Genomic DNA, 21530 nt, shown 5'->3' with positions numbered 1-21530 from the left:
GCAAATACCATCAAAAAGATAATCATGAATACATTCATTGTACAACAGGTGTGAAGTGGAGTTTTCACAATTAGGTAATTACCATTCTATTGACTAATCAGGAGTATGTAGATGTATACACACACACACACACACACACACACACACACACAGAGAGAGAGAGAGAGAGAGAGAGAGAGAGAGAGAGAGAGAGAGAGAGAGAGAGAGAGAATATTTATAGCTCTGTTTTTCTTAAAACTGGAGAAAACAGCCTACTATAAACCTAAAAACAATTAATACATTAATCCAATTAATGATGTGGTGCACTGACTACGGCTCCAGTTAGATATGAAGGAGGAGCTGGGTTCTAATACCAAATGGGCCACTCTGATTATAGTTTTCTGTTAGTTTCTTAAATATCTTCTGGACAATAATCGGACAGTTCCTTCAGCAAGTACTTGGCCAATTACTCCTCTGTACTCAGTAATCAAAATAGTATTCTCTCACTGAAGCACTTAACACTGGTATAACATTAAGCTTCGTTCTTCTCAGTAATAAATTCAGTGTGAACATTTAACAACATGTTATGGAATTTTAATGGAGAAATCTTCCTTTCTGGAGTGGCAAGTTTCTTACCAATGCTGCTGGTTGCCACTACATACCACCTTTCCAGGTACTTTCACATTTTGTGCTGGACATTTATATTTTTGCCATGCAGTACAGAGATTATGTGCTTCTCTTTAGTTTTTAAGCCACATGGATACAGGAAAGAGAAAACCAAGAAACATCAGCTAGAAATACTCTTGAGGAAAATTGTTGCGTTCATATTTACAAAGCATCAACAGTAAACTGAATGTACCACAGTGTACTGTACCTGATATCCTACAAAGTAAGGAATAACAGAATCAAACTAATAAGAACTGATATCAAAATGCTGTCGGTGGTGGTAATGCCAGAAGCTACCAACAAAAGTGCTGCTCTTTATGATGAGATCACATCCCTGTTTATGAAGCTGGCACCACTGGTTCAAGACTCTAATTGCACATGAAAAGCACTCAATCTTCATACATTATCTTTGTGTACCACTTCCTGCTGCAACACATTCAGCAAAATCAAGCTAGACAAGCCACACAGAGCTCAGTCAGCAGGTCTTATCATTCAAGATAGCTTGCAGATCAAGTCACAGCACCTTGCTGCTTACGACATACTGTCTTCCTTATGCTCATAGTGTCAACCACTAGCACACACACCTACAGTAACAAAGGATATTGCCACACTTCCGAACAGGTACCAGATGCCACTATCAGTGGTAGTCAAATAAGGACTGTATTTTGGGAATTATATTTAGCTAAATGTTTAGACATTCTACTCTCTTACAAGGTTGGTTTGGCAAGACTGGTAAATTTCCATGAAAGAATGTGGCATTTCTGTTGTGCCTATATGGTTGGTAACCTTAATTACACCAAGGATCATATCAACAATGTACAGCATACAGTTCATTGTTGACTGTTGTCCGAAATGGTCAGTGCGTCAACTGTGATTGAAAATGGAGAAAACCGAGTTTTGGGCTGCTATTAAACATTTTTATGGAAGGGTTGCACAGTCGCTCAAATAAAACAAAATTGGATGAAGTTCACACAGACTCTGCACCATCATTGAAGAACTTTTTTTTTTTTAATATATAAATGAAAAGCACCAGTTTGCTATTGTTCTAATTTTATTGTGTTAACCGGTTTTCGACCTACAAGGCCATCTTCAGACATTTACTGAGTATTGTCATCAAAGAAGTTACAATGTTCGTAAACAACATCGGAAGAGAAGTTACATGTCTAGATTGAAGCAAAGACATACAGTAAGTAACATCTTTGACAGTGTGGTGGTAATGCATTGAAAAAGTAAAAAATTGAACAGAAAATAAATAGAAATGGAGTAGACACGAAAAAACTTTAATATAAAGGAACAGCACATCTACATAACAGTTTCTATTAATAAACAAAAGTAATAAAATAAAATAAGTCCTTGACAAGGCTACTCCAGGAGGTGTAAAACATGGAGAGTGATACACAAACCAATTAAAAGAAGAAATAATTATCAATGTAACTACAGAATACATAAGCAACTTAAGCAATATCAATAAGATAAATAGAAATGCAGGAAAATGGAGGTTTTTGAGGGAACATACTGTAGTGTTGGCAGAAGAGCCAACACTGTGTTTTTAGAGGAGGCCGAAATGCACGCGTTTAATTACACGCCGACTGGCGTGAGGTCTGGAACAGGACAATATCTTGAGAATTGCAAATAAAGTACGTTGATGATGTAATACTTAACTTTAATCCACAATTGTAGAACATCTCTCATTACGGTACATGCTTCATAATATTAATTATCAATTGAATACGGCGCCTTGCTAGGTCGTAGCAAATGTAGCTGAAGGCTATGCTAACTATCGTCTCGGCAAATGAGAGCGTATTTATCAGTGAACCATTGCTATGAACGTCGGCTGTACAACTGGGGCGAGTGCTAGTATGTCTCTCTAGACCTGCTGTGTGGTGGTGCTCGGTCTGCAATTACTGACAGTGGCGACACGCGGGTCCGGCGTATACTAATGGACCGCGGCCGATTTAAAGGCTACCACCTAGCAAGTGTGGTGTCTGGCGGTGACACCACACATACAGTAAATGCAATCTTTGAGAATGTGGTGGTACTGCGCTTTTAAAAGGTAAAAAAGGCTGAACAATACACAAATACAAAAGGAGCAAACAGGAAAACATTAAAATTGTATTCAAAACTGTGGCTATGTAACAGTTTGCATTAAATAAATGAACCAAGTAAAATATAAACAATATTTGATGAGACAACTACAAGAGGTATTAAACATGGACAGTAATACAAGCACCAGTTTTTAAAAAAAAAACTTTGAGTGCAAATATCAAATGCTGGTTTAGATATGCGGATGATGTCTACATCTACATCTACATCTACATCTACATTGATACTCCGCAAGCCACCCAACGGTGTGTGGCGGAGGGCACTTTACGTGCCACTGTCATTACCTCCCTTTCCTGTTCCAGTCGCGTATGGTTCGCGGGAAGAACGACTGTCTGAAAGCCTTCGTGCGCGCTCTAATCTCTCTAATTTTACATTCGTGATCTCCTCGGGAGGTATAAGTAGGGGGAAGCAATATATTCGATACCTCATCCAGAAACGCACCCTCTCGAAACCTGGCGAGCAAGCTGCACCGCGATGCAGAGCGCCTCTCTTGCAGAGTCTGCCACTTGAGTTTATTAAACATCTCCGTAACGCTATCACGGTTACCAAATAACCCTGTGACGAAACGCGCCGCTCTTCTTTGGATCTTCTCTATCTCCTCCGTCAGACCGATCTGGTATGGATCCCACACTGATGAGCAATACTCAAGTATAGGTCGAACGAGTGTTTTGTAAGCCACCTCCTTTGTTGATGGACTACATTTTCTAAGCACTCTCCCAATGAATCTCAACCTGGTACCCGCCTTACCAACAATTAATTTTATATGATCATTCCACTTCAAATCGTTCCGCACGCATACTCCCAGATATTTTACAGAAGTAACTGCTACCAGTGTTTGTTCCGCTATCATATAATCATACAATAAAGGATCCTTCTTTCTATGTATTCGCAGTACATTACATTTGTCTATGTTAAGGGTCAGTTGCCACTCCCTGCACCAAGTGCCTATCCGCTGCAGATCTTCCTGCATTTCGCTACAATTTTCTAATGCTGCAACTTCTCTGTATACTACAGCATCATCCGCAAAAAGCCGCATGGAACTTCCGACACTATCTACTAGGTCATTTATATATATTGGGAAAAGCAATGGTCCCATAACACTCCCCTGTGGCACGCCAGAGGTTACTTTAACGTCTGTAGACGTCTCTCCATTGATAACAACATGCTGTGTTCTGTTTGCTAAAAACTCTTCAATCCAGCCACACAGCTGGTCTGATATTCCGTAGGCTCTTACTTTGTTTATCAGGCGACAGTGCGGAACCGTATCAAACGCCTTCCGGAAGTCAAGAAAAATAGCATCTACCTGGGAGCCTGTATCTAATATTTTCTGGGTCTCATGAACAAATAAAGTGAGTTGGGTCTCACACGATCGCTGTTTCCGGAATCCATGTTGATTCCTACATAGTAGATTCTGGGTTTCCAGAAATGACATGATACGCGAGCAAAAAACATGTTCTAAAATTCTACAAGAGATCGACGTCAGAGATATAGGTCTATAGTTTTGCGCATCTGCTCGACGACCCTTCTTGAAGACTGGGACTACCTGTGCTCTTTTCCAATCATTTGGAACCCTCCGTTCCTCTAGAGACTTGCGGTACACGGCTGTTAGAAGGGGGGCAAGTTCTTTCGCGTACTCTGTGTAGAATCGAATTGGTATTCCATCAGGTCCAGTGGACTTTCCTCTATTGAGTGATTCCAGTTGCTTTTCTATTCCTTGGACACTTATTTCGATGTCAGCCATTTTTTCGTTTGTGCGAGGATTTAGAGAAGGAACTGCAGTGCGGTCTTCCTCTGTGAAACAGCTTTGGAAAAAGGTGTTTAGTATTTCAGCTTTACGCGTGTCATCCTCTGTTTCAATGCCATCATCATCGCGTAGTGTCTGGATATGCTGTTTCGAGCCACTTACTGATTTAACGTAAGACCAGAACTTCCTAGGATTTTCTGTCAAGTCGGTACATAGAATTTTACTTTCGAATTCACTGAACGCTTCACGCATAGCCCTCCTTACGCTAACTTTGACATCGTTTAGCTTCTGTTTGTCTGAGAGGTTTTGGCTGCGTTTAAACTTAGAGTGGAGCTCTCTTTGCTTTTGCAGTAGTTTCCTAACTTTGTTGTTGTACCACGGTGGGTTTTTCCCGTCCCTCACAGTTTTACTCGGCACGTACCTGTCTAAAACGCATTTTACGATTGCCTTGAACTTTTTCCATAAACACTCAACATTGTCAGTGTCGGAACAGAAATTTTCGTTTTGATCTGTTAGGTAGTCTGAAATCTGCCTTCTATTACTCTTGCTAAACAGATAAACCTTCCTCCCTTTTTTTATATTCCTATTAACTTCCATATTCAGGGATGCTGCAACGGCCTTATGATCACTGATTCCCTGTTCTGTACATACAGAGTCGAAAAGTTCGGGTCTGTTTGTTATCAGTAGGTCCAAGATGTTATCTCCACGAGTCGGTTCTCTGTTTAATTGCTCGAGGTAATTTTCGGATAGTGCACTCAGCATAATGTCACTCGATGCTCTGTCCCTACCACCCGTCCTAAACATCTGAGTGTCCCAGTCTATATCTGGTAAATTGAAATCTCCACCTAAGACTGTAACATGCTGAGAAAATTTATGTGAAATGTATTCCAAATTTTCTCTCAGTTGTTCTGCCACTAATGCTGCTGAGTCGGGAGGTCGGTAAAAGGAGCCAATTATTAACCTAGTTCGGTTGTTTAGTGTAACCTCCACCCACAATAATTCACAGGAACTATCCACTTCTACTTCACTACAGGATAAACTACTACTAACAGCGACGAACACTCCACCACCGGTTGCATGCACTCTATCCTTTCTAAACACCATCTGTACCTTTGTAAAAATTTCGGCAGAATTTATCTCTGGCTTAAGCCAGCTTTCTGTACCTGAGTATGTGGACTGGTACTACAAGACAACTCAAGAAATTTTTTGAAAAACCAAAACAGTCAACATAAAAATATTCAGTTCACAATGGAGATTGGCAACAAATTCGTAAATTTCTTAGATCTCATCACTGACATCAGTACACACACACATTATTTCAAAATTTATAGAAAAACTACAACTATAGAAACAGTAATACCTTCTTGATCACAACACCCCATAGCTCATAAACATCCACATTTCCACTCAATGGTACATTTTCTGACATCTATACCCAAGTGCAGATATGATTTCAAAGCAAAGTTAGACACAATAAAATTTATGGCCACAGCCAATGGCTACAGTTCAGTTCTTAATGACCACACCTTGCATAGGAAACAAAAACGGAAAATTATACCCCTCCTCTATGCCCCATTTGCTTCCCATCCACTATCTGCAAGAAATGGTGTACACTACCATATCTAGGAGAAGTATCACAGATTGTAGCCAAAGCACTAAAAGCCCCTACAAGTATAGGCTTTGCTACTATGTTTAGAACACGACAGCCCAGTGTATTTTCAATAGCAAAGATAAGATCCAGTTATTAGCTAACAGTGGGGTATACACAATTACCTGTTCTGATAGTGACAAATTTTACATTGGTCAGTAAGGCAGAGACATAGCAACTAAGCTGGCTGAACATGAACGCAGCTGGAGGTTGCAGAATTCTGACTCCGCATTTGCTGAGCATGTAATGAGAGAGGATCACAATTACCAGCCAGAGTCCCATGTACTTCACTTAGCAAACAAAGGCCATAAACTCAACCTGCTGGAAGGCCTGGAAATTAATAAACATCTAGCCCTCAGTTCAGATCTAATACTAAATGACCAGACACAGTTCAACACTTCCCCTCTCCTAAACTTCATATAATCATCTCTGTTGTTCATTACTTCACACACTGTCTCTTCCTACATAATCCCATTTTCCTGTATTCATTAAGTTCTTTTATTTTATTGCAGTTGTCTATGTATTCCATATAGACTGTAGTTTAAATTGTTAAGGCTTTCTTTTAACTGTTACCTGTATTACTGTCCATGTTTAATACCTCTTGTAGTTGTCTCATCAAATATTGTTTATGGTTATAATAGAGGGAAACATTCCACGTAGGAAAAATATATCTAAAAACAAAGATGATGCGACTTACCAAATGAAAGTGCTGGCAGGTCGACAGACACACAAACAAACACAAACATACACACAAAATTCAAGCTTTCGCAACAAACTGTTGCCTCATCAGGAAAGAAGGAAGGAGAGGGAAAGACGAAAGGATGTGGGTTTTAAGGGAGAGGGTAAGGAGTCATTCCAATCCCGGGAGCGGAAAGACTTACCTTAGGGGGAAAAAAGGACGGGTATACACTCGCACACACACACACACACACACACACACACACACACACACACACACATATCCATCCACACATATACAGACACAAGCCAAATATTGTTTATATTTTACATGATTCATTTATTTAATGCAAACTGTTACACAGCCACAATTTTGAATATAATGTTGATGTTTTCCTGTTTGCTCCTTTTGTATTTGTGTACTGTTCAGCCTTTTAACCTTTTAAAAGTGCAGTACCGCCACACTCTCAAAGATTGCATTTACTGTGTGTTCCCTCAAACTCGTCCATTTTCCTGCATTTCTATTTATCTTACTGATATTGCTTAAGTTCCTTATGTATTCTGTACTTACATTGATAATTGATTACTGTTTTAAATGGTTTGTGTATCACTCTCCATGTTTCATACCTCCTGAAGTACCCTTGTCAAGGACTTATTTTATTTTATTATTTTTGTTTATTAATAAAAACTGTTATGTAGGCATGCTGTTCCTATTTTGTGTCAAAGTTTTTTCCTGTCTCCTTCATTTTTATTTATTTACAGTCCAATTTTTTACTTTATCAATGCATTACCACCACACTGTCAAAGATGTTCCTAACTGCACGTCTTTGCTTCAATCTAGATACGTAACTTTTCTTCCAATGTTGCTTACGAACATTGTAACTTCTTTGATGACAATACTCAGTAAATGTCTGAAGATGGCCTTGTAAGCCAAGAACCGGTTAACAAAATAAAAGTAATACTGTAGAACAAAAGCAAACTGGTGCTTTTCATTTATTATAATGTTGTTCTACCAAGAAATGATGGAAGATTCAGTTAACATTTATTTTTGGATTAATGAATTTAAACATGGTCGGACAAGCGCCGAAGATGAAGCGTGCACTGACTGTCCAAATTGAGGTCACCACATAGCAAACCGTTGAAAAAATCCATGAATTGGTAACACAAGACCGCTGATAAAAATCCATGAGATTGCTGAGACTGTAGGCATGCCAACTGAGTGAGTGCAAAATATTCTGCACCGAGACTTGGCAAGGAAGTAGATGTGTGTGAGACGGGTGCTGTGATTGCTCACAGTCAACAAAGAGTGCATCTGGCACAACTTTTCAACACAATGTCAGGCAACACTTAATGACAGTCCACAAGACATTTTATGCCAACTGGTGACCACTGATGACACTTGGATCCATGATTACTTACCAGAGTCAAAACTGCAATCAAAACAATGGACAATGGCTGGTGAAAGTGCACCAAAGAAGGCAAAGACACATTTTGCCAGCTGAGTAGGTGATGACCACTGTTTTTGGGATTCTCAAGGTAAAATCTTCAAACATTATTTGGAAAGAGGCAGAACCATAACTGGACCCTGTTATGCTTCATTGCTGGATCATTTGAAACTTGTGTTGCCTGAAAGGAGACCAAGGTTGGTGTGCAAAAAAGTGCTCTTTCACCAGGATAAGGCACCATCCCACACATCAGCAATAACAATAGCAAAAGTTCACGAATTGGGCTTCAAACTCATTCCTCATCCATGCTATTCACCAGAGTGAGCCCCACATGACTTCCTCCTGTTCCATAACTGAAATTTTGACTTGCAGGGAAGAAATTTTCATCAAATGAGGAAGCAATAGTTGCAGTCAATGAATATTTTGCAGGGTTTGACAGAATCTATTTCCCCAATGGGATGAAAAAGCTGTAGGAATGCTGGACCAAGCATATATCCTACAAAGGAGACTATGTTGGAAAGTAAGGTGAGTTACTTATGAAACATTTTTTCTTACATTTTCACCAGACCTACCAGATCACACTCTTATATAATAGCCAGTGTTTCTGGACACTGCCACGACCACTTAAATACAGCATTTTTCCTGCAGTAATGTAAATCAAAATTATGAACCTACAAACTGCAATTAATATTCCTGTCACAAAATACAACAGAAATTGGCAACAGGACTCCTGAGGCTTAATGTCGCGACATCAATATAGAATTTTTGATGCTCTGACAATAGTAACTGCAACAACCATAGTAACAGATACAGTTGAATCAGGTACTGGAATGATTTCTGCTCCCATGGCAGAATCTGATATACTTGCACTTTTACAAAAAGTTACACTCAGTGACCACAGTTCCAATATTGTTCAGTTCTGTCTAAGGAACGGTGTACACATACTTTGAGACTTAGGTGCATTTTGTGTCTGCCAGGGCAGTTTGTTTCCACACTACCGAGAAGCCACAGCAGTCTTAAGTCTAATGGATACAGGATTGAAAAGTCTCAGCAAACACTAAATTTACATGGCACCTAAGCAAGATGTTACTAATCATATGCAAATAATATGATCTGAAAGATTGTCATTCAAAATGTAGCATATAAGACTCTGTGTTCTAGGACATTCAAAAAATATTACTACGTCTGTGGAGAAGGTATTAGTTATGCCACAGGAAAGTTGTTCCGGACCACCTGGCCAGGAAATTTTTGCTTTTCCAAGGATATCTGAATGTCTGGAGAACTACTACTCCTCACTGTAGACACGGCACCTCACAGGTGGAAAGGTGGTAGAGGAGGGACATTTTTATATGGAACAGACAACAGTTATCAAAACGGAAGTAGTTTGTGGTTGAGGCATTTTATATGGACAGAGGTTTTTATAGAGCCATCAGAAAGATGGTCATCACATCCAGGAAGGTAGCACGCTGAGCTGAAAAGGCCAAGGTGAAGCAGGTTTGGGAAGAGGCAATAAAGTTCTGGAAGCAAAGTCAAGGGCTATTATGGCTGTAGGTCCCTATCCGTTGTTAACAAGGGAACCTCCCCATCGCACCCCCCTCAGATTTAGTTATAAGTTGGCACACCTTGAAAAACTGAACACAAATCAATCGAGAAAACAGGAAGAAGTTGTGTGAAACTATGAAAAAAATAAGCAAAATTGACAAACTGAGTAGTCCATGCCCAAGACAGGCAACATCAAGGATAGTGTGAGCTCAGGAGCGCCGTGGTCCCGTAGTTAGCGTGAGCAGCTGCGGAACAAGAGGTCCTTGGTTCAAGTCTTCCCTCGAGTGAAAAGTTTACTTTCTTTATTTTCGCAAAGTTATGATCTGTCCGTTCATTCATTGATGTCTCTGTTCACTGTAATAAGCTTAGTGTCTATGTTTTGCAACCGCACCGTGTGATTAGTAGATGAAAGGACGTGCCTCACCAATGGGAACCGAAAACATTTGATCGCAAGGTCATAGGTCAACCGATTCCTCCACAGGAAAACACGCCTGATATATTCTATATGAAACTGGTGACGGCATGTGCGTCACATGACAGGAATATGTTGTCGACCCACCTAACTTGTACACTTGGCGAATGGGTAAAAAGATTCTTCTATCTTGCCTGATTTAGGTTTTCTTGTGGATGTGATAATCACTCCCAAAAAAGTGATGAAAACATAAGAGTTTGTCACATAAACGGCAACAAATGAATGCAACAGTTTCACAGTCGCACAGTTTTCCCTGTGCTCTGTCAAAACATTTGTTTTTAACGTTTTCAAATTTTTCCGTGTGTAGACCATCAAATCCTGCATATGTCCAAGCAAATCTGAACATATCCTGGAATTTTGGAGAGCGAAGTTGATTATGTGAGAGTGCCTGAACTTTGATAATTGTCTGAAAATAAAAAAATTAAACTTTCCACTCGAGGGAAGACTTGAACCAAGGACCTCTCATTCCGCAGCTGACCACGCTAACCACGGCGCTCCTGAGCGAACACTATCCTTGATGTTGCCTATCTTGCACATGGACTACTCAGTTTGTATATTTTGCTTATTTTTTTCATAGTTCCACACTTCTTCCTGTTTTCTCGATTGATCTGTGTTCAGTTTTTCAAGGCCTAGCCACTGTGCCAACTTATAACTAAATCTGAGGGAGGTGCGATGGGGAGGTTCCCTTGTAAGTAAATTCTCAACTACCCAGATCTCGCACACCACCAAACCAATGGCTTTAACAGCATCCATGCTATTTTGATCCTCCTCTCCAGTACTGGTTCTTCTGAACTGTGCAGGTGGGATCAGTCTGTCATGCACACCCTTGGTTCCCTCAATCCCTAAACTGCTGCTAGACAACATCTTCAGCCTGCCCCCTCCCTTCCACTCTACTGCCAATTTCTACCCAATTTATATCTTATAATGACATTGGGGATAATCACCTTACCTCATTCCACTCATCACTTTTGTAATTTTTACCATGGTTGAGAGCCGTATGTCCTGCCTGTCAATGCTTACCCACCCCATTCTTTCCCTGTCTGCCTTTCCCACTCAAAGCTGTGTCTACCATGTCATCTCCTCTCCCATCTGTTCACTGGGCAACTTCTCAAAAACATTCATTGTTGCTACAAATGTGGAGGTGAAAACTGCAAAAGATGGAGACACTCACTAGGACACAACATTTCCTCGTATTTGATTGTTATTATATACAATAATTTAACAAAAATACCCTATATCTGCAAACACACACACTTAAAATGTCCATATAGCTATTCCATTTACTACTATAAAATATCAGTGTTCACACTACAACCCATTTATGGTATACTGTTGTAACATAATCCATGTATGGCAATGTTTATGTGCTTAAAAATAATCACAAACTGAACTTCTCTGGAATTTCTTTGTGTGTTCATTTTAGCAACCGGTAAGCCTGGCATGCTTTTCAAATGGCAAAGGATATATATACTCGGCCTGACTTAAGTATTTACAAAAAATTTTCTCGTATTTAGAGCTGCATAAAATGATCCCTTTCTAGAAACAGCTCAAAGTTACCTTATTACAGAATCATCACATTTCTGTTTACTCATTTATCTGAAGTTCTGTTTTTCAGTGATTCAAACATAATAAATTTAGAAGGCTATTGAATACCAACAGCCTATAATATAAGGATGATTGTACATTCTTCTATTATGTCATAATGCCATTAGAATAACAGTGGATGAAACTGCGTAAATTATACTAACTAATAAAGTAGAGAATATTATATGGAGATGGTAATAATTATTTTTGTTTTGTTTTAGGGCACAAAAACAACTGGAGTCATATGCCTCCAAGTCAAAACCGTAGAAGACAGAGAGGAGTTAAAAAACGACTTTACATCAATCCCAACTGACATATAGAAGACAGCTGAAAACAGGCACATGGAAGAAGGGCTACAAAAGACACCACTCCCAGTGGGAGGGCCGAGAGGAGGTCGTCCAAACTGCTGGGAGAGGCTTAATAAGCCGGAGCTTATTCCCGTGAAGGGAGGACCATTGGCGATGCCAAACGGACACCACCTCTTGACAGACGGCAACACAGAGATCACTGGAGGAAATATAGGTACTTGTGGGCTGAGGTACGAGGACTGCAGCTTTGGGAGCAGCGTCAGCAGTCTCGTTTCCTGGCAGACCGACATGACCAGGAACTCACAGAAACATCACAGTGGCTCCACCACGAGTGAGCAGTTGACAGTTTTCCTGGACCCGCTCCACCTAAGGGATGGGCAGTGTACAGCGCACAGGGACTGTGAAGGGCACTGAATGAGTCTGAGCAGAGGACACAATTAAAAAGGCTGTGTTGTCAGATGTACTCTGTGGCCTAATACAAGGTAAAAAGCTTGGCTGTAAATACTGAGGAATGTGCTGGAAGCTGATATCTAAAGACACGGGTGCCAATGACAAAGGCACGGTGACCGGTGACCCCACAGTCAGTCTGAGAGCAATCAGTCTATACAAAGGTAGAATTGCGAAGATCCATACGAAGGTTGTGAAACTGTAGGTGATAGACCGAAGATAGAGTCGTGTTCTTAGGAAGTGAATGAAGGCCAAGGTTAACATGGGCCGTTTCACGAAGCCAAGGTGGCGAAGGGTTCACACCCATCGGGAAAGCTGCAGGTAGTGCGAAGTTAAACTGCTGTATCAAGTACCGAAAGTGGATTCCGGGAGGTAACAGAGAAGAAGGACGAGCCCCATACTGACAATCAAACAAATCATCAAAGAAGGAGGCATAGGATGGGTGGCCACGCATGGCAGAAAAATGGCATGCATACGTGCTGAGGAGAATGTCACAGCGGTAGGACAGTGGTAGTTCAGCAGCTTCAGCATACAGACACTCAATCAGGCTGGTGTAAAAGGCGCTCGTGGCCAAACTGGATGTCACAATGGTGGATAGTGTTGAGTCAGCATAAGAGGGATGGGCGTGCAGGCACATAAACAAAGCACCCATAGCTGAGTTTAGAATGGACAAGAGACTGGTACAAACAGAGGACGGTTGTTCAATCGGCACCACAGGAAGTACCATTGAGGACACGTAGGGGACTGAGGGACTGTGTACAGCGGGCTGCAAGGTAAGACACATTCACAACTTCCTTCAATGATTATACAAAGTGCAATCACCCACAATGTGACAATCTTCCAAAGAAGAAGGACCACTAGCCTTCACCCATAAGTGAATGCTACAATCAGAATTTATCTTACAACGTCTACGACAAGACAAAGACAAACTCCCGTGCGGTAAAAGGTAGGAACCCTCACTAGCAATAATAATCTCAGAAACAGGAATAGTACAGTAAGCTAAGATTTCGCGAGTTTCAAAGGATTCCAAACCAGCTCTTCCTGCATTGTTACAAGCAATGAAAGCTACAGTTATCCATCCGTTACCCAAACTGGAAGAGGAAGAAACTTTCATTAAAGAAAAATTTAACCTCGCACCACAAAATAAAGTAGGTCCATGAATAAGAACAAATTGAGTAGTTTTACCAACTCCTCTTACTTCGTTCTTTTTACCCTTCGCAGAAGCCCCAGAAATTTCGTAGTTTCAATGAAAGGAAGAGCAACAGGCCCAAGCTGTAGAGATGGTGGGAGAAACCATTTGCACCACCAGAAATTCAAACAGACGTTTTTGTCAGTGGAAATGCGAAAGCCACTGTTGATGCTCCAGGAGTAAAGATGATCAAGACAGTGCAGAAGATACATGGAGAACTGCAATAGATGTCAAAATTGTCGACAAAAAGGGAGCCAGAGATGCCCGATGGGAGACAGGCCATTATAGGGTTAATGGCGATAGCAAAGAGGACAACACTCAGGATGGAACCCTGAGGCACACCATTTCCCTGGATGAAAGTGTCCGACAAGGCAGAAGCCACACATACCTTGAAAACTCAGTCTTGTGAAAACGCCCGGAGAAAACAGGGCAGGCGCCCACGGAAACCCCACGAGTAAAAAGTACAGAGGATACCAGTTCTCCAGCAGGTGTTGTATGCCTTCTCCAAATCGAAAAACACTGCCACAGTCTGGGATTTCCGCAGGAAGCCATTCATGATATGAGTGGACAAAGTAAGGAGATTGTAGACTGCAGAACGCCACGCTTCAAATCCACACTGTGCATTTGTTAGTAAATGGCAAGAATCGAGCCACCACACCAGCCGAGCATGAATCGTACGTTCCATCACCTTGCAAACGCAGCTAGTAAGAGAGATAGGGCGGAAGCTAGAAGGAAGGTTTCGTCCTTACTGGGCTTAGGTATGGGTATGACGGTGGCTTCATGCCAGCGTCTAGGAAATGTGCCCTCAGCCCAGATGCGTTTGTACGTGTTAAGCAGAAAGTGCTTGCCCACATGAGAAAGGTGCTGCAACATCTGAATGTGTATGGCATCTGGCCCTGGGGTGGAGGATCAGGATGAACTGAGAGCATGATCTAGTTCCCTCATAGTCAAGGCAGCATTGTAGCACTCATGATTCCGAGAAGAGAAGGGTATCGCCCGAGCCTCCGCCGCTCGTTTCCGATGGATGACGGCAGGGTGATACTGCGAAGAGGTCGAAACTTACACAAAATGGCAACCCAAGGTGTTGGAGATACCAACAGGGTCCACAACAACATTGTCAGCGACTGTCAAGCCGGAAATTGGGGAACGGATCTTGGTTCCAGAGAGCCATCGGACGTTGGCCCACACGACAGAGGAAGGTGTGAAACTGTTAAAAGAACTAGTGAATGAAACCCAGCTGGCTCTTTTGTTATCTCGAAGAACGCGATGGCACTTTGCAGGCATCTGTTTATAACGAATGCAGTTTGCCAGTGTAGGGCAGCAGTTAAAGACGCGGAGAGCATGTCTCCATGTGCGAATTGCATCACGGCATGCCTCAGTCCACCAAGGGACTGGGACACTACGAACTGTGGGGGATGGAACGTTCTGCAGCAGTAAGTATAATGTTTGTGAGATATTCCACCTGGTCATCACAACTGGGGAAATCTTGTTCTTCGAAGGTCACCAGGGAGGAGTAAAGCTGCCAGTCAGCCTTAGCAAGTTGCCATTCAGGTGTGCACGTGGAGGTGGTAGGAATCAGCAAATGGATAGCACACAGTGAATGGTCGCTCGAGTAGGTGTCAGAAAGAATGGACCACTCAAGACAAGGGGCTAGCTGGGCAGTGCACACAAAGAGGTCCAAATGAGAATAGGTTTGTGAGGAGTCAGAAAGGAAAGTGGGTGCTCCAGTGTAAGGCAGAAGTGGTAAAGTTGGTTAAGAAGGTCAGCCCAGAGGGCACCTCTCTGACAGATCCTGGGAGAACCCCAAAGGGGATGACGTGCATTAAAGTCACTGAGTAGCAAAAATGGGGGAGGTAGCTGCCCAGGAAGTTGAAGGAAGTCTGTCCTGGTGACAGTGAATGATGGAAGGGCATATATGGTACAGAGGGAAAAGTCAGGCAGGGAAGGAAAAGGTGAACTGCAACAGCTTGAAGTCAGGGAGATGGGCCAACTATGAATGTTATCCTGTATGAGCAGCATGACGCCCCCATGAGATGGAATACCGACTTCAGGGGGAAGGTAAAAACGAATCTGTAAGAAATGTGAATGCTCAAAACGGTCATGAGTGCGCAAATTTGTTTCCTGAAGTCAGAGGACAAGGGGACACTGCGACACTAAAAGCAGATGTAAATCCTCTTTGTGGGACTGAAGGCTGCGAATGTTCCATTGGGGGAGAGTCATGATGAGGAAAAGACGTAGGGGTGTCACCTCTGCAGTTGCCGAGTGACAGCTGGGGAAGAAGTGCTACTACAGGGCACAGAAGCAGGAGGATCCTGCTCCATGGGGTCCACAGAAGCATCAACTTGCTTGTGCGGGCAATCTGTAGAGTCCAATGCCAAAAAACGTTTGTTGGTGCGCATTGGCGACACTGGAGCTGGCCGGGCTAAAGTATCATGTGGCGACATCACCGAAGAGGATCTTTGAGGTGGCGAAGCAGAAGACCATTTGCCTTTCATGGACTTCTTCGAGCCTTTCCGGTTAGATGAAGACTCGGGTGTTGTTCGGCTGGAGGGATGGAGGAAGTCTTCACGGGAGTACTACTTCTGTCGGTCTACTGGTTGTGTAGCTGGTGGCTTCGCCCCTGGAGGCGAGAGTTTGATGGATTGTAGCGCAGCTGGGTGGCAGGATGGCAATGCTACCTTGAAACTGGGCAATTTCACAACCTCAGAGCTGAATTGGAGGTCACATGTCTGCATGGCCATGTCCTTTATGGAGCGAGGGGTAAGAAAAACAGAACTATAGGCACCAGACAGGAGAACGCAGGGTTTGCGACTAGCCACTAACTTGCAAGCGACTGAGTAAGGCACCTTTTCCTTTACCTGGATCTCTTGAACAGTTTGCTCATCAAGATACACTGGACAATACCGAGAGGAGGCAGCATTGCCGCCATTGCAGTTGATACAGCAGGGAGGAGGAGGTGGACGATTGCCCTTGTGCGCATCCCTACCACAGGTGACACATTTGGCTGGGTGTCAACAAGACGTTCTAGTGTGGTTGAAATGATGACACTGGTAGCAGCGCATTGGGGTTGGAATGTATGGCAAGATGGTAATAAGTTCATAGCTTGCTTTGAACTTGGACGGAAGCACCACTCTATCAAAGGTGAGAAAGAGAGTGCAGGTGGGCACTAAGGAGCAATCTACCTTTTTCATTACACAATGGATGGCAATGACACCCTGATCAGAGAGGTAAGATTGTATTTCGGCCTCTGTTAGACTGTTGAGTAGGCTGGTGTAAATTACACCACAGGAAGAATTCAAAGTTTTATGGGACTCGACATGAACAGGGTAACTGTGGAGAAGTGAGGCAGTTGTTGTGCTTGAGAATCAGAAGTGGTCTCCAAAAGCAAACAGCCATTCCGTAAATGAGAGCAGGATTTCACAGGGCCAGCAATTATATCCACACTTTTCTGAATAATGAACGGATTTACTGTGGCGCAGGACTGATTGTCTTCAGTATGTGAGGCCGTGAGGAACCGTGGTGCAGCGGGAAGGGTCTCTGAATCATTAGCCCCATTGTGTTTATGTTTTGTAGATGTTGAGTGGGAAGACGATTGATTCATCGCGAGGAAATCTCCCACGATTGCCACCGTGTTCGATGGCGCGCTCCTTCCAACTGGGGGCCCCCTTCACAAGGGGGTTCACCCGCCTTAGGTGATTGTTCACACCTCAGGTCACACCTCCCGAATACCTGACAGAGGGACCAATCGACAAATTGGGAAGATTACAGCTCAGGCAATCACCCCTCCCTGGACCTGGCCTGTACCAGGGGGTATGTGTGAACCCTACCTGATGACTCGGGGCTGGAAATTATGTATTAATCAGTCACCTGTTATGCGTCCGACGCGTGGGCTGGCCTTCGGGAGCACGCACGGAGGAAGAAGAAAAAAAGAGGATCCTCAAATGTCAAAGCGGAGGAATGAGAGGAGAAGGTTAACAAAGAAAGGAAAAGGGAGCGAAAAACATTGGTGAGACTGTTCACACATCAGTTACAGAGTGCAGAACATTCCCAATAATACCCCAGACATGTTCCCCAAGGGAGGGGAAAAAGAATAGCAAGAGGATAGACATGCAGCACGGAAGGGAAAAAAATGCCGCAAAGGCTGGGGCCCCATGGTAGCCAAGCATGAACCTGCCAAAGAGTGTCGAGCCCCCAGGGGGGGGGATATCATGGTGATCCCCTCTGTGTTACTCAAGAGGAGCAGTCTTCACATCCAGCACTGGGTTTTACCTCTCCCTTCCCTCAATACAAAGACAATGCATTGCTATTCACATACGTTAAAACATAAGCTAATGACCACGTTAAAATATTCTCACTGCTGTCGAAATGGAAACATTACTGTAAAATATCTGGACCGCTAATGAAACTTAATATTAACAACAACATGATATAATGAATCTACAGGTTTCTGTATGTAGGGTTTCCTTTGCAAATACCCACAATATGTTTAATGTAAAAGGTGATAGCTGATGGTGTTTTAAACCATGTGTCTCCCTTTCACTCTTCAATGCTCCAAAATGCTAATTGGAATAGCATTCTCGATCAATACAATGGAACTAAACAAAAAATACAGAATGTTAAAAACTTGCATTTATTTGGATTCTTGCTATAGTCTAAGACACTAATATTTCTAGATCAAGAGAATTGTCTAGAAAAATGAAAACTTCAGTGTAGCAGACCATTGCAATATTGACACAAAGAACAACAAAATGGTTTCAATCGTGCAAAGTTATGTTGAGGGCTCAAAAGAAACTGCATGATTCATCAGTACCATGCAAATTGTACGTCTATAACGCATCATTGTAGGCTAGATAGCTGATGGATACCTCCAGTGGCACTCGACTTTTGAGTGGTAAGTTTGAATCATGGTGGTAGAAGAAATTTTCATTGTCACTGTTTGGCTAGCAAGGGGAGGACAGCGGAGGGGGTAGCATAAGGCTCCTGATCATTAGACTGGGCATCAATGTCCTGAATTAAATTTAAAAAACCTCTCTGTAGTGTCTCTTGGAGTGAGGGCTTGCAACTGTGTTGATGGTGATTCGTTTGTTGGATGGCGATATTAAGCTAGGTGAACCCCTATGTGCTATTTGAGAGGAACAGGTTATATGGGATCTGCTGGGTTTTGTCCTCTACCTTCTTTGATCATCATACATCACAAACATTACACCTCTCACTAGACACACATTCGTTACATTCACCTACACTCAAAAGGTAAGCTTAAGAGACAACTCTCACATACTGCAAGGAAAGCGGTTGTTGTTGGTGGAAGAAGAAAACACTTTCTGAATAAAGAACTGAACCTATCCCTTGAGGGTCTTCCCAACTCTTTCTTTCTTTACAGATCTATCATTCCACTGGTTATTATTTTCACATAACGAATGCTTAACTTTCAACCTGTCTAACTCCCCCTCAGCCAGAATTAGCACCCTTCTACTACAGATACAACATAGTGCAATTTATGGGCAGTAATGTCATGTACTCTGATAGTTTAACCCTTCCTCAATTGCTTAGTTTACTGACAAGGCAGTTATTGACCTCAAAAAGACACTCTCGATCTGTTAATAACATTACACCATCTGGAGACCACACATTATTTGTCAAAATTCAATGTAGTAATCACAGCCTGACTACATATGCAACTGAAAGGCATGATACAAATGACAAGTCACATTATTTGTGATGGAGTTTATATGTTATGTTTTGAGATGCACAGAAACTGGACACAAACAAACATGTTACAAAATGCGACCTTTGCAAATGGAAAGGTACACCAACTGATGTTTGTGATTAGTGCAGACATGCTCATCATGCCTACATCACCATGAGCTAGGAATATTTAATATTGCACGGTAACAACAACATATTTGTGTACTCCTATCCTCATGCGAAAAGCATGTATTGATTAAGAATAATTTGTTCCCGGAGAAAAGTTTTACAGCACCTTTTCTTCGTGAATTCACATGTACATTTTTTTCCTAGGATTATCATAATGTCGTTGGTAGATGAATGAAATGGGTCAGTCAGCTTTACACTTTTGCAATCAGGAAAGATTTGTTAGCCCTCATTACAAGGAATTCAAGAGAAGCACTTTTCAATTATTGCTGATAATTATTTGCTTCTTGATATGTACAGAATTACTTATTTGTTAACAGTAATAATGAAGAGTTCTGAATCAGGATTTCTGTGAAGAAACAGCGTATGTGATGTATCAGTAAGTATGTAACATTCATGGTAAGACTGATAAGAAGTTCATATAAAAACTACATAATCACATTTAACATCAACATAAGATAATTTGCAACCAACCCTCTCTTTGTGAAGGAACTCTTGAGGGCAACTGCTCGCAGCATCCTGATCATGCAGGTGAGAACGCCAACATAGCTATGAGTTCTCCTCTGTAAACAGAAAATACATGTTTAGTAAAATGAAACAGAAAATATAACCTTCATTAATTATAAAACAGAACAATAAATGATAAGGCTGGAATTCCTCACATGTAAACACATATTTTATTAAAATCTTATTCTATAGTTAAGAAGGAAGATTTACGTTTAAGATTCATTGAGAGCACAGATAGTAACTCAGTCCACAGCAAATTTAGATAAAAACTACTGGAATAAAGGTCAGACTTTTCAATGGCAGTTTCTGATTAAAAAAGGGATAACAGAAAAAAAGTTTTAATCAACTATAATGAAACTATCACAATAAAAATGGAGAGATGGTGTACTTCCAGTTAATCAGTTAATTATGAATGCAACAAGGTAACGAGAGATCCTTATGACCAAATGGATATTTATAAAAAGAAAATTTTCATCATAAGGTATAATAATTACATCAAGAGCAGACAGACTAGTCAGTACTCACCTGCAGGTCAGTACAGTCCACCCACCCATCCAACCCCCCCCCCCCCCCCCCCCACCCACACACGTTTTAGGAGGAACAGTAAATATTTTAAGAGGTGATAGTATACACCAATCTGAATAAAACATTCCATATAACATGCATCCACCTTTTATTGGTTACAGAGATACAGCTGTAAGACTTTAACACAAACAGGAGGGAGTGTTAAGCATATAATATCTCAACAAGAGCCTGTGCCAGTTGCGATATTTTATAGTTTGGTGTAGTATTAAAGCAGAGCCGTTCAGCTGACAGTTCAGTGACATGTCAATTGTTAAGGTGAAAATTTTTAAAATACCGCACGTTACCACATTTTGCCTGCAGGAGAAATGTGTTTACCCCATGACACACAGTTGCTCCACGGCGAGCAGATTGCTCACGTAAACAATTAGCGATCAACAGGGACTCTGTTACAAGACATACTACTGTGAATTTATAAAGGAATTTCAGCCATTTGGTCTGTGAAGTTTGCTGGTGAATTTACAAGCAATGGCAAGGAAATTCAGGAACAGTTTTCCTGCAATTAAGAGAAATATGCTTTACTGTAAATACATAAAACTGCAACAAGGCACTTTTTTGAATAGTTATTTATTATTCCATGAAGCAGTTTTTGAACCTTTTCCGATCCATCTTCAGATGAACCTATAAAGGTTCAACAACCAGTTCATGCAATAATAAATAACTATTCAAAAAAACTGACTTGTTGCAGTTTTATATATTTACATTCAATTTACAGTTATGGGCTCTAAAATACCTGTAATGGGTAAGCTTAATTTGCTTTATGGC

The 21530-nt window shown here is 41.7% G+C and overlaps 1 protein-coding gene across 2 annotated transcripts in view; it reads right to left on the bottom strand.

The window, feature by feature from the left end:
* Window positions 1-21530, bottom strand: part of LOC126484032 (uncharacterized) — a 144207-nt gene that overhangs the window by 34681 nt on the left and 87996 nt on the right. For both annotated transcript variants that reach the window (XM_050107364.1, XM_050107363.1), the window contains exon 13: window positions 20151-20239. In XM_050107364.1, coding sequence (XP_049963321.1) covers window positions 20151-20239 — 89 coding nt within the window. The remainder of the gene's footprint in view (window positions 1-20150; window positions 20240-21530) is intronic.

Source organism: Schistocerca serialis, chromosome 6, assembly GCF_023864345.2.
Source record: "Schistocerca serialis cubense isolate TAMUIC-IGC-003099 chromosome 6, iqSchSeri2.2, whole genome shotgun sequence".
NCBI lineage: Eukaryota > Metazoa > Arthropoda > Insecta > Orthoptera > Acrididae > Schistocerca > Schistocerca serialis.
This window is presented reverse-complemented; position numbering and strand designations above follow the sequence as displayed.